Here is a 12,948-nt window from a genome sequence, read left to right on the forward strand (position 1 = left end):
CAGCTGAAATTGAATTTTATATTTCATTTTCAGATTCAGGTTTTCATAAGCCCATTACGTAATCCCTAAACGAATTCACGCGCAAGTAACAGCCTTCGTACGCCGTACCTCATTATGCGATGTAACCATAAAGGTAGGATTTTATATCTTGGGAAGTAATATCAAAGTAGACTATAAACGTACAGTATATCTTTCTTGGTATAACAGCTTATATTCATATTCGGTGATTCATATTCAACATTAACTTATACTATATTAAGTTACTTTCATACGATTTTGACATAATCAAAAGTAACAATCTGTCAAAATCGTATGAAAGTAACTACCAGTTATAGATAGATAGAGTTATAGAAACTGGCAGTAAACCAACATGGGTGCTGATCCGGGGCCCCTTCAGATTAAAGAACAGTACAAAAAATTACTTGTGAATATGTTTGTCTGAATATGAATGCATTTTGTTGACCGATCAATCGGTTTTTCTTTAAAGTTGTGATCAAATATTTTCACAGTGCCTGAAGTTTTTGTTGACCGATGAGATAATTTATAATTTTTCGTAAAGATAGACATCAGCACTGTAAAACATACAATATACAATCCTTTATTATTTCTACACACGACACAAGTGATCGATCCGATGCTAATACGAGATTACGGGCACGCGCCGCGCCGGCCTATCATTTACCTATTACTGTTAATACCGGCCGGTTGTACACAGTGACTGTCGCTGTCCGGACATAATTACACACTACCCGGGTTATAATGACAGGAATATGTCCACTCGTATTAGATAGATGACTAATCACTTATTAAAACAGCCATAGAATATTCGAATGTTCGAGTGTTCGAATATTATCATCAATTTTATGGTCAATAAAAACGTCTAGCGGGAAAAGGTATTTTCGAGGGTTTCCATTACATTATGCCCTGTGCTTCTCTCACCCAGTCAGCCATAATGACTGAAGGAAACGATTCTGGGTCATGGTCTCTCTCTGAAACGGTGAAGGTTCATAGGATAATAACTGCTAGTTTTCAAATAATTTCTACAAATGCTGTATTGGTTCACGTTTTTACCACTCAAAATAAGATATTTTAATAATGAGTATTTTATGTAGAACTGAAACTATTCTGTTTAATTAAAAACAATACATTATGTTGAATAGTTTGCATACAAACTACTTACTCGTACTAGTCGAGTTCCGATTAATGCGCTTTGCACGTGAGTGCGTGTGTTTACAGGAAGTAATTTCGCTGTGAATTTGAATTTCTGTAGTTTTTGCACGCATGGCTAGAATATATCGGATCAGGTTACGTTACGTACCTATGCTTAAAAGTTATTATAACTACATTAATTTATCATAACATGTACTTACATAAGTGTACCTACTCTTTCATAATAATGTTTATTTTCATTCGACATGATATGAATGATCCCTAGTTTGTCGATTGAAACCTAAACCTAAATGCAACACTCCCGCGGGCCCCTATTCTACACAACTAGCGGTATTGTTTTAATTTTTGCTTTCAATGTGTGGTTTTAAAGAATAGCGGCTCCGGTTGCAGGTTACGAGACAATAGGGGTTACTCTACCATGTCACACAGAAGGAAAGCTGTCATGCAATCGGTATGTTTAATGCAAAGAGTTAGCTTAGAGTAGCCGCAGGCGCAGCACTCTGAAACTTAGTTTTTCGTATGCTAGACTGACCCTCAGGGCGCGCGGGCGCGTGCAGCGAGTGCCGTCAGTGTGACAGGAGTTCATGTAAATTGACACGCATGCCTGTGCGCTTTATCGTACAAATAAGTAAGTAATTTTAATAAAATATATATATACACAAAAACCATTTCGTGGCCATATAACCAATACTTACATTTACCTAAGTACCTATATTTTGTATTGTTATTATAATAGTTTTATTACCGTATTAGATAAGTTTGAGGTAAACTTTGCCCATAATACCTATGTAGGTTACATACATATAATTATATGCAGGTACTCACAAAATATGCAATTTTCCGTCCAGATGTTGCTGGAGCATGACTGAATCCAAACAAATGACTTATTACAAGCCTATTTCTGTATAAATGTTACCTAAAGCCAGACTCTATTGTGAGTTGGGCAGGACTGGATCTTATTGCTTTCGTATTTGCATACCGAAATACAATTTAAAGACACATTTGGAATGCAGTAAAATAACTCTTACGTCTGTGCATTAAGGTTGTAAACTGTAAAGCTAGGTATGCACAGCCCCGACAGAATTGCCCAGACATAGATGCACTGCAGAATGCGGTCTTTATGAACCGACAGCAAAATAAATTGTTTGGCAACTGTATTTATACATCTTTAAAAAGAAAGCACAACAAATCCACCTGCCAAGCGTGGAAATTACGAATAAACCAGCCACCCACGCTTGGACTTGGAGCGATTATTACGAGTTTGCACTACTGTATTTCTTAAAGGTAATTTATACTTTATTATTCAATATTTAATTATGCCTACGATGGTCATCGAAACATAGCAACTTACCTACCTAGTAAGCGGAACTTTTTCATTGCGCACTAGTGTATTATCCTATTTCGTTTGTAAACGGTACCTCGAAGGTACAGTGGTGCAATACGTGCCGGTAAAATTTGGCTGGAACGAATTTTTGTGTCAGGCTGCTCCAGGCTCACCAGGATTTAAGCCCCTCCACTGCAGTAGGGCTTGCTTGATTAAAAAGGATTTACGAACTCGCTACCGGACTGTGTGCCTCTGTAAAGTGCTTCACACGGACTTTGTCAGGAAGTAACTTAAATAGACTGGATTTACTCGTATGGAAGTAAAAAAATACCATGAAACATAATATTTTGCTATATTCATATGTCTTTTATTCATATATTTATAATATACCAATCCAATGCAACCTATATTCAGCATTTTTAATACGAAAAAAATATATAAATTTTGGTGCGTTGAAATGTTTTGATATATCCTAATTCTAATCATCTCGATTACATAATCACAAGTGCAATATAATGATGACGTATCAATTTGGTTCGCGGGTGCACCCAGGGCGCAGCTATAGCGTGATCGACCCTCATTTCATTCACAAATGTAATTGTAATGCAGGTTTCGTGATAATATGAAACTGACTTTTTAAGGTAACTTTAAACCATAGCGCTTTCCTAAATCATGCAAGAGTTGTATAATGTGGTGATAATGCATGTTTTATATACCATAATCATATCATTTAAATGAACAAAAGCATAATAGAATAAAACCTTAACGCACCTTCTGAATACCTGTATAAGAAATATATGTGTTATCTGCTTTGTTTTCTCTGTGGTTGCTGATAAGTTAACAAATACCCTTCGAGCTGAACCATTGACCTTTTGAAATTGGGATTAAACAGAATCGTCTGGAGATTTAATTAAAGAATTAATCCGGCAAAATTACAGTTCACTGACCACCACCTGCCACTATGGCACGAGGACTGACTAATACTGTAACATGCTTTAAACTTTTGTGGTGACCCCAGACGGGAATCGAATACGCAAAAAAAGCTCGATAGCAAACTTTCTGCGTAAATTTGGCGATTACTCAGTGAGGCACACTGTATTATTAGAGCTATAAATGTATTGTTTTATTGTCTTTCAATCTATTTGGCTGCACAGTCATTTAAAAGTCGTAAATTCGTTTATGTGTGGCTCGTTGTGTCTTGAGACCCCAGATTTGGAAGTTTATGACCAAGTTTTGATTTGAATAAAAAGTAAAAAAAACATTGGAAATTGAGACGTATGTTCTACTAACTATGTATTTAAGTAGTTTTCTTTTTAGTGAACATCGGGCTAATCCCTTGGAGGGTAGGCGGCGGTACATTTTTGCTGAGATGCAGCAATGCACCTCTGCTTACCCCTTTTTCTTAATGTATTCAATTTATACCCTCAGTATAGTAAGGTTTTTAATATTAACCTGGGAACTTAGAGATGAGAGCTATGCGAAAGTTGACAATGAGTGCAATAACAATACAGTAAACAAAATCTATATAATATATAAACTGTATTATATCCAACCTAGTTCGGATTTCTGTACATTTAATTTCGCCTCTGCAAGTTTGTTTTGACTACAAGATACTGCCGCGCCATATGTTTCAGCCTACACACTACATTCGTATATACATATATTACGCTTGAGACTATAGAGACAGACTCCATGTTAGTTAATCAAGTTTTAATGTGACCTTGTTGTATCCTATGATTTAGTAGCTACTGGTTAATGTCGATTCCGTAAAAATTGCGTTATTTTTGTTTTTTTTTTCTCGTGAAAGACATAAAACTTTCAATTATTCATCAATAAATAATGTCTTCATAACTTTGTTTAGTAAACCTTGCTTAATCAAGCTTCATTCGATATCCAATTTCACTGTTAGATCACAGAAACCATACGGTGAGCAGTAGCAACATGACCTAATCACCTTTACATATCAATCCACCAGTAGCTACAGCAGCGATCTTAATCTGATAGAAATAGAGGCTTCATTCGTAGAACATCTAGTGTTGACTGGGACAAGTGGATGTGAATGGGCTATACGATAATTGTAATAGGAAACCCGATCCGTTTGGGTAATCGTTTTAGTCGATAAACCACAGCTGATTGACAGGCGTGCTGGAGCCTCCTAGGGCTGCCACCAGCGTCTTACTTATTTTTTACCGTCTTATTAACTCACTGGCGTTACATTTTTCTAAGGTAGTTTTCGAAAAATCTCAATTTTAATAAAGATAACGTACTGTAACTGAAATTACTGAGTAAGTTATAAACCACAAGTAAGAAGTTTTTCTTCGATTTATCCTCTAAAATCTAATTAAGTAGGCAACCCTAGCATTCACGACAAAGTTGTTTATCGACTGCGCCGGGCACCCAACTAAGTGATATCCATAATAAGTGATTGACATCTCTATCTAAGGCCGATGGTCATAAAGTATTTATTACTCTTATTACACCGGTAATTTATAGACGTTGCGTAACCGGTAACATGAGGCTTCTGTGTGGAAAATTTAACAGCTTACTTGCCTCATTGAACTTTTGTTGTGGTTAATACTTGGATATTAGCTTACATATAACAAAGATGCTTCTGCGAAGTTATTAGCGCTGAAAATCTTTCCATTTTGATGTAATTTCTAACTGAACATTCCATAGATTCTATTCTGAGAAAAAACCTTACTTCAATCAAACACTTATTACAAGTGTCTAATTAGGTTACACTGATAAACGCGACGCAATAACAATGATTAACAGTTATATTAAGATTACCAGGAACTATAACACTTGAGGTAAATTAAAGAGGGTACCTACATTCACGATGGTATAGTATGTAATCGCAGCTTAGCATAATTATCATTACGAACGATAACTGGATAAGTACCACTTATCTACTGAATGTTATGAAGGTGACCGTCACGTATGTCACCTTCTGCATTATTCGTAGAGTTGGACTAACAGATACAACAAGAGTACCTCGAGCCAGAGGCAGGAGACAGTTGTCTATACATCACCTCATCATTACAAGCAATAATAGGTAGCAGTAGTCGGTCACAGAGCTCTTCATTCTGAACAACTTTTGTTTTAATGAACATGGGTAATCACTGATGTGCTACTTAAGACTCACCCTGTATTTTTAACTAAACTACCATGAAATAAATACTGTAGACATGAAACTTTGTACCCAGTAGTCTGGTAGTCATGTAGGGACGTAGACACAATAATCGCGTGAGTGCGCGGCGCGTATCCTCCCTCGCACTGGCTCCGCGGCGTCTGACGGCGACGGCTCTACTTGTGCTGACATTCACAACTTATTTTTTATGATTTTGTTGTACTTACTTTGTTTACAGGTCCTATACGACTAAAATGTAATTGAAACCAAGTTGATTATGCCATAATATATTCTTTGCAGATATAGTAATAAATTGAGCTACACTTATAATATTATTCGATGACGACCGAATGGCGTAGTGGTTAGTGACCCTGACTACTGAGCCGAAGGTCCCGGGTTCGATTCCCGGCTGGGGCAGATATTTGTTTAAACACTGATATTTGTTCTCGGGTCTTGGGTGTTGATATTTATATTTATTATCTATCTATCTATGTATTTGTGTAGATATATCAGCTGTCCGACACCCATAACACAGGTTCTGCCTAGCTTGGGGTCGGATGGCCGTGTGTGAGATGTCCCCACATATTTTAAAAAAACTTATAATATTATTACCTACAAGCTTTTCCCGCGGCTGACATAAATACATATTAACAATATTATTCAAAAGCTCTACTTAGGCCTAAGTCCTAAGCAGTGCACTCATAAGGCTTTCGTAAAATTCTGTAAGTAAATTGACGCTAACAAATGTTCAAATTGCGTGAACTGTTGAACTGCAACACGTTTTTCAGCGTGTGAAAAGTTTAACACTCGACACTTGAAGCTTTCAGGCACCTTCAATAGTTGAGTGCAAGTTGTAGCCATCGCTGCCAGTTGCCAGACACTCGCATCAGGCTTCGGTCTGTGTATAAACTGTCTATGTGTAACTTCTGCTAACGTTTTACACTTCTTCTCAGCTTGTAGCTTGTGTACACTAAGAGCAGCTCTTGGTAAGCCTATCATCGCTGTTGGGTAATAGGATAAATTAGGCTTAGGATACTGCTCAAGCACATCCACATTAACACCACTGCTACACACATCACACACAACACGTCCCCGGATTTATAACAGATGTAGCTGGTCCCTTCATCATCAGGGATCGCTATTTTAAAAACTCCGCCTGTATACTTTTAGGCGCAGGCCACCGTACTTAAATAATAATTTAAAAATATGTTAGTATTTCTCTTAGCTCTCGACTCTCAGTTGATAAAAGTTCAGCAGGGGTTCCTGCAAGCTGTTAACCGTCACTGCATTTGACTGCTCAATTTGCAGTAAGAGCAAATAATAATTTATCAGAGAACCAAATAACACTACGCCTACTAACCTAGTTCACTTTCTAGCGGGTTCAGGAGAGTATGTAAATAGCCTGAAGGTGTACCTAACTAACCCGTGCTCTGAATTCGACTCGAATAAATTGGGAACTGTCGGGCACTGTGTAAGCCAGCCTTTGAATGAACTGAAATTGTAAACTAGCCTTTTATTCATACTTTGAAACTGTTTCAGTCCTAGGAAACGACATAAGCACATCATCAACAAACATTCATAACTGTTTGCTGCCGGCATAGAAATGAATGCGATGTTATAATACCTATGTAATGATGTTGACAATAAGCTTTTATGTATAAATTTTTCTCTTCATCAAATCTTTTATCAGAAATTGAGTAAGTATTCTAACCTGCTAGGTGTATGTAAATGTAAAGCACGTATTATTAGTATACCTACACCGAATGCAAACATAATTTCGTTGAAATATATTAATTAGAAAGAAGAAAGACTAGAAATTTTATCTTTTAGTTCAGTTTTCATAATTTTATTTACAATTAGGTTAGGTTTCATTAGTTAAATGTTAATTTATATTATAACCTTGAATAAATTATTTTACTCATTTGTGTATATGTATATATATATATATATATATATATATATATATATATATATACATATACACATATATATAGCTATGATTTAGACATGGAAGTAATGTGTTGATCTCGATCAAGTGTCGACCTTGGGGCGTCGCTAGTCCGGTGGTCGTCGGCCAGTCTGCGAGACTCGCCCAGGGGTATCGTAGCGATCCCACTTCTTATTGAGCTATTTTGTTTAAATTGTTGTTCGAGGTGAGGACATACGTAGCCTATTCCCAGAGGGATGCTATACATACAGCATACATACCTACATCCTTGATCAATTACGTATTTATTTAATGTAAACAAGTTCCCACTTATTTTATCAGCATATTTGATAAACTTTTTAGGTACTTAAATAGTAAATGTGGGAACTTTTTATTTTAATCAATTATATCTGAACTGAAGACTTATAGTTAATCTGCGTTAACTGGCCTCTCCTCATTGCTCATGAAAGGCGCGAACACCGTCCACCGAGCAGCGGAGCAGCCTTGAACCTGCCGCCGCGCTGCCAAATCGATTAGCAAAAAACGCAGCAATGTACCAGCCACATTCTTTACGTAACTGCTCCGATACGCACGCTGAACACGCGACTATTCTTGCCGATACTATGTCGAACCGTAAAATATGCATGGAATTCGTAAATGCTTAGAACATTCTTCTCATTAAAAAAAACTAAATAATTTCATTTACACTACATGAAGTACATAAAGTACTAAAACATAAACGTATGTGTATGGAACAATTTGTTCAGATATGTAACGCCTATTGAATAAAATCAAATCCCATAACATTCATATATCGCATTCGACACACAGTCGACGTTGAAAATGTATCGGCAGCGCTGCAGCGCTAGACAAACAGCTATTTGTACAGTTTACAGCGGAACACAGCCCGACATATTCATGTTCACGGACGATTTATTTCAACCGCTCCCTTTGGACGCCGTCCAACGCCGACGCGACAACTAAAAAATATAAAAAAACACATGCAGAAAACGATCGGTTACGTCTGAACTTTGAAATAGCTATGTACTTCTGACCACTAATAGCTTGATAAAGTTTGTACAGTGCCACTAACTTCTCTGTTCCGACTAAGTTGATCCTTATCTCATTAAGTACTTATGAATTATGTAGTGTTATAAATGAGAATGAGATTGGTTTATTAATACCGCAGTGCGAATTACTAATATGGGCAAGCTTAAACTGTAAAGTCAAAGAATAAAGAAATATTAGACATTTACGGGAGCTCTCTCCAGATAAGTTTGTGCCACTGTAATTAATTACATACAGGACACAGGTTTAATCTATGTGTGTATGTGTACTATGTTTCGATTATTACTTTTATACTTATATAAATGCAACTCGCACGGATACCTCGTTTGGATAACATCCAGCAAGAAGTAAATTTAAATAAAATATTTTTGCGAGTAGAGGAATTACATTTACGAATGTAGGTAACATTCTGCTATGCAATTTAAAAATGTATTTTCCGGCAGTAAAATAAAGTTTCTGCATTTACCCAGTATGCCGTAATTTTTCACACTGTCATAATTTCCACGAAAAAGTCAGGTCACATAAAATATTGATGAATTTCGTTTGTGACGTAGTATCGTTAGATTTATGCTCGTCCCAATGCGTGTTTATAAATAAGTCTTTCATGAAACACTGTTATGAAATAGGGCCGGCACGGGCCAAGTTAATCAGGTTTTTAAATCTACCCTCGTCACTTACTGTCATCTGTCACGAAGCCTTATTCAGCGACATCCCCAGCCTCCTCCTAAAATCCACTCGTTTTCAGTTTTTTTTTCTTATTACGTTTTTGCTACAGGCGCTTTAATTAAGCTGAGATCGTTACGGGTTTACAGTCTGAATGTAATTGCTAGGTGGGTATTCCTTACAAGCAGTTGGATTAGGGATTTCTTTATGGGTAATCCGTTTTGTGTGGAGTGATGGAGCGGATTAGGCGGAGTCTGCGCCCGGCACCACATTTATCACCTACTTCGGTGTATTATACCGTAATTTATGCAGTACTACGTTTTATTCTTCTTACTACATTCACGAGCAATGAAAAAGTTCCATTGAAATTTGAACGTCAATGGTAGGTGGATTTTTTTATTGCACGTGAGACGTGAGTGTATATTCTAGCAAAATATATATTAATAATTATAATATATGTATGTATAATAACGTATGTCACCCTCGATTAGCACATAGGACATTATAAGGTTTTTAACGAAGTTTGTGGTGTGTATGTATGCCTCCTTATCTATGTATTTGTGTCTATCTGGTTTCCTCTGCAGCCATTAACACTTCTTCTCATTTCCCACCATTCCCATGATTTATCTCATCGTATGCTTCCAACCAGCTAACCCATCCACCTCGTTGCAGGTCCCACATGCGGCGGGCACTGCTGCGGGCGGGGCCGCGAGGGCGCGCTGCGGGCGGCGCTGCGGCGGCACGTGGGGACCCGGGCTGCAGCCTCCACTCGCCCCGTGGCCGACCTGCTGCTGGCCACCAGGCGGACTCTTCAAGGTAAGAATTTTCCGCTGTACATTTGTACTCACGTGTCTACACAGAATCTAGATGTGCACGTTTCCGCAGGATGTTTTCCTTCACCGTATCTATCTAATACATGGAAGTAATAAGTAAGTAATTACAGCCTTCTGATCGTACGGTGGCTGTAGAGCGAAATTTCACTATGCCAGAAGTATATCATAATTATAACTAGCACTCTCGGACAACGATAGCCAACCAGTAGAATCGGATCTTCGCTTTACGGACGGAGTCCATAGAGCATGCTACATAGTTAAATTATAGTAAGTAACGATTTTCCTCATCCAACAACCCTAAATACAAGTTGTATCTTGCAAGACCAAACACTTCATAATAATATGATAAAACGTATGACACCCCTGTAAAATATGCTGTAAACTAATCCTTGACAGGATAAGAAGATGCATTAGGTGCTGCACTTAAATTTCACTTGCATTTTATGTAAAGTTCCAATGTGGGTTCCCTACTGTAGGTACAATATGATTAGATCCACCTTTCGAGCACAGCTATGCTCGTAACATTTTCCCCATCTGAAAATCTAAAATGCTGACTGTACAAGAGCAATAATCACACAAACACCTCTATTGGTACTCTCTACTCAATCAAGAACACAAAACTTAAAGCCATATTATAACAAAGTAACAAAAACTAGCAAATTTAGTCCCTTACCAGTTTTTAAAATGTAGAATGTAATAAAAGTTCCGCGTTGTCCATTTAATACTTTTCTTTCCTACTGACTTTTATTTGCCTTTTTTCAGCAATAACTTTGTGAAACATTTCGTTCTGAGAATTTAGAACTAAACTTAATATAAGTATAATTTTTATTTGAAGTTTCTTCTGTCTTGAAGTTTTCATGAAAGAGCTATTTTCAAGAGATTCGTGTTCCCGTCTGGACTCAAGGGTAGACTTGGGACAGACACAGACCAATTGGTTCATTTCAAAGGTCAAGATTTAAGAGGGCAGATAGCTGATCGTCTGTGTTAATTTAGGAATTTCAGTTCGGATAAGATTTTGTGCTCCGTTCTCTCCTTCCTTCCCTTTCAATGAGAACACATAACTTACTTACCTATTATAAAATAAACATAAGCCCTTACTTAGTTTTCGCTGTTTAGAGAACTCATCTTTTATTTTCATCAATGTGTATAAGTATAAGTAGTCAATACTCATAATGGCCAAATATTCTTACTCCTTGTCTCATCCTTCCTTAAACCAATAAATGTGTAAGCACAGACATTAGTGATTCCCGGCACAATCGCAACTCAGCGGACAATGGCTCAGCAACTGACTGGACCCACCTCCGGGTTTACTTTATTTGCTACAGCCAGCTTCATAAGTAGCTATAATAATATTTTCCACATGCATCACTTATTACTGAACTTTTAAAAGCTGGCTTAATTTAACTCGTAGTTCCTTTTGCTCCTGTGCCTAAATACTAAAATTATGTAAGAGTATGGATAATATGGTAGCTCTCTCAATATCATATCAATTTTTTTAGGTATGATTACTGTTCATGTCATTGAAAATAAGTCCGTTGTTGGATTCGTGTGTAAAATTTCACAACATAAAAATATACAAGCAATATTCAATAATAGTCTTGAATGCTTAGCATTCTTCAACGCTCCTCTCGGATGCTTCAAACGTAGATTCTGAACACAAGCCAGGAATTCCTAGTTAACATCCAAAGAATCAATTCCGATTGTAACAACAATAAAATCGTCGAGCAAACACTCGTAGACGCTACAAATTGGGTATTTTGTGTGAGCGAAGGACGCCCCCGGACGGCAACTAGCGGGGGCACTCGCGGTAACCACTTCACATTCAATCTAACATAGATGCTCCAAGTTAATTAAACCTACAAATGTCTAACAGATCTAGTTGGTACATATTTATACACATCAATAAATTAAAACATAAATTACTTACACATAATAAGTTATAAACATTATGCTATGATTCATCAGCAAACCTTAAACAGTGCTAACGTTATGCAAAGTTATTCAACGACTAGTTTCAAACAAAACATTCTATATTAACACTGATTTATGACAGTTTTATAAGCACTTAGTAAATTCTAGGCGTACGAGTGCATTCAATTTATACGTCCATAGGTGTGCGATTTATCACCGGCGCGGGGCGGCGGCGGCGACGGCGGGAGGAGATGCGCATTGTGCATGCAGCGCATGCGCGCGCGCACCTGCGCCTCACGACGTATTCCAGTTACTGCATTGTTTTGCGCGTGTGAAGAAAATTATTCGAATTTTAAATTGTTTGCGATCCTCGTTATTTCATTTGACAACGCTTTTTGTTGGTCTCCGAGCGGCCGGTTTCATTTGCACGCACGATTTATTTCCTTTCGTGGTATAATTCCACCAAGGAACCTGTCTCAAAGAATCTACCTGTAGGTTGCCTAACCTATGTAAAATATTTCTCAAAGCTAACATATTTGTAGTGCACCTATGTAGGTAATATCGCTAATTGAATAATTAACTTTTTTTAAAACCAGCAGATCAAATTCATTTTACCCAAATAGGAATACCTACCTGAAAAAGGCTTAGAGCGGAACTTTTAATATTCTTCAGCGGCCGCCGCGCTTCCGTTAGGCGCTACGCAAACAAACATCATCGCAAGTCTCTGAATATTGCCTTTTTGTAACTAAGTCCACCGTGCGAAAAATTATAGGCTATTTGGTTTGCTTCGCTTCGCTATTAATAAATATAATGTTTTAATTTAATAATACCTTTATCATCTGTATTATTAGCATAAAGAAACAACTGAATGAAATCCCTCAAAAGCACTATCCTAAAACAACAAGCCTATGCAAATACTCCA

The 12,948-nt window shown here is 37.3% G+C and overlaps 1 protein-coding gene across 1 annotated transcript in view; it reads left to right on the forward strand.

Annotated features, from left to right (window-relative positions):
• The window catches only part of LOC105381425 (division abnormally delayed protein), a 95,850-nt gene that overhangs the window by 55,169 nt on the left and 27,733 nt on the right, over positions 1-12,948 (forward strand). The window contains exon 2 of the mRNA XM_038108095.2: positions 9,955-10,098. Coding sequence (XP_037964023.2) covers positions 9,955-10,098 — 144 coding nt within the window. The remainder of the gene's footprint in view (positions 1-9,954; positions 10,099-12,948) is intronic.

Source organism: Plutella xylostella, chromosome 15 (genome assembly GCF_932276165.1).
Source record: "Plutella xylostella chromosome 15, ilPluXylo3.1, whole genome shotgun sequence".
In the NCBI taxonomy this organism is placed as follows: Eukaryota; Metazoa; Arthropoda; class Insecta; order Lepidoptera; family Plutellidae; genus Plutella; species Plutella xylostella.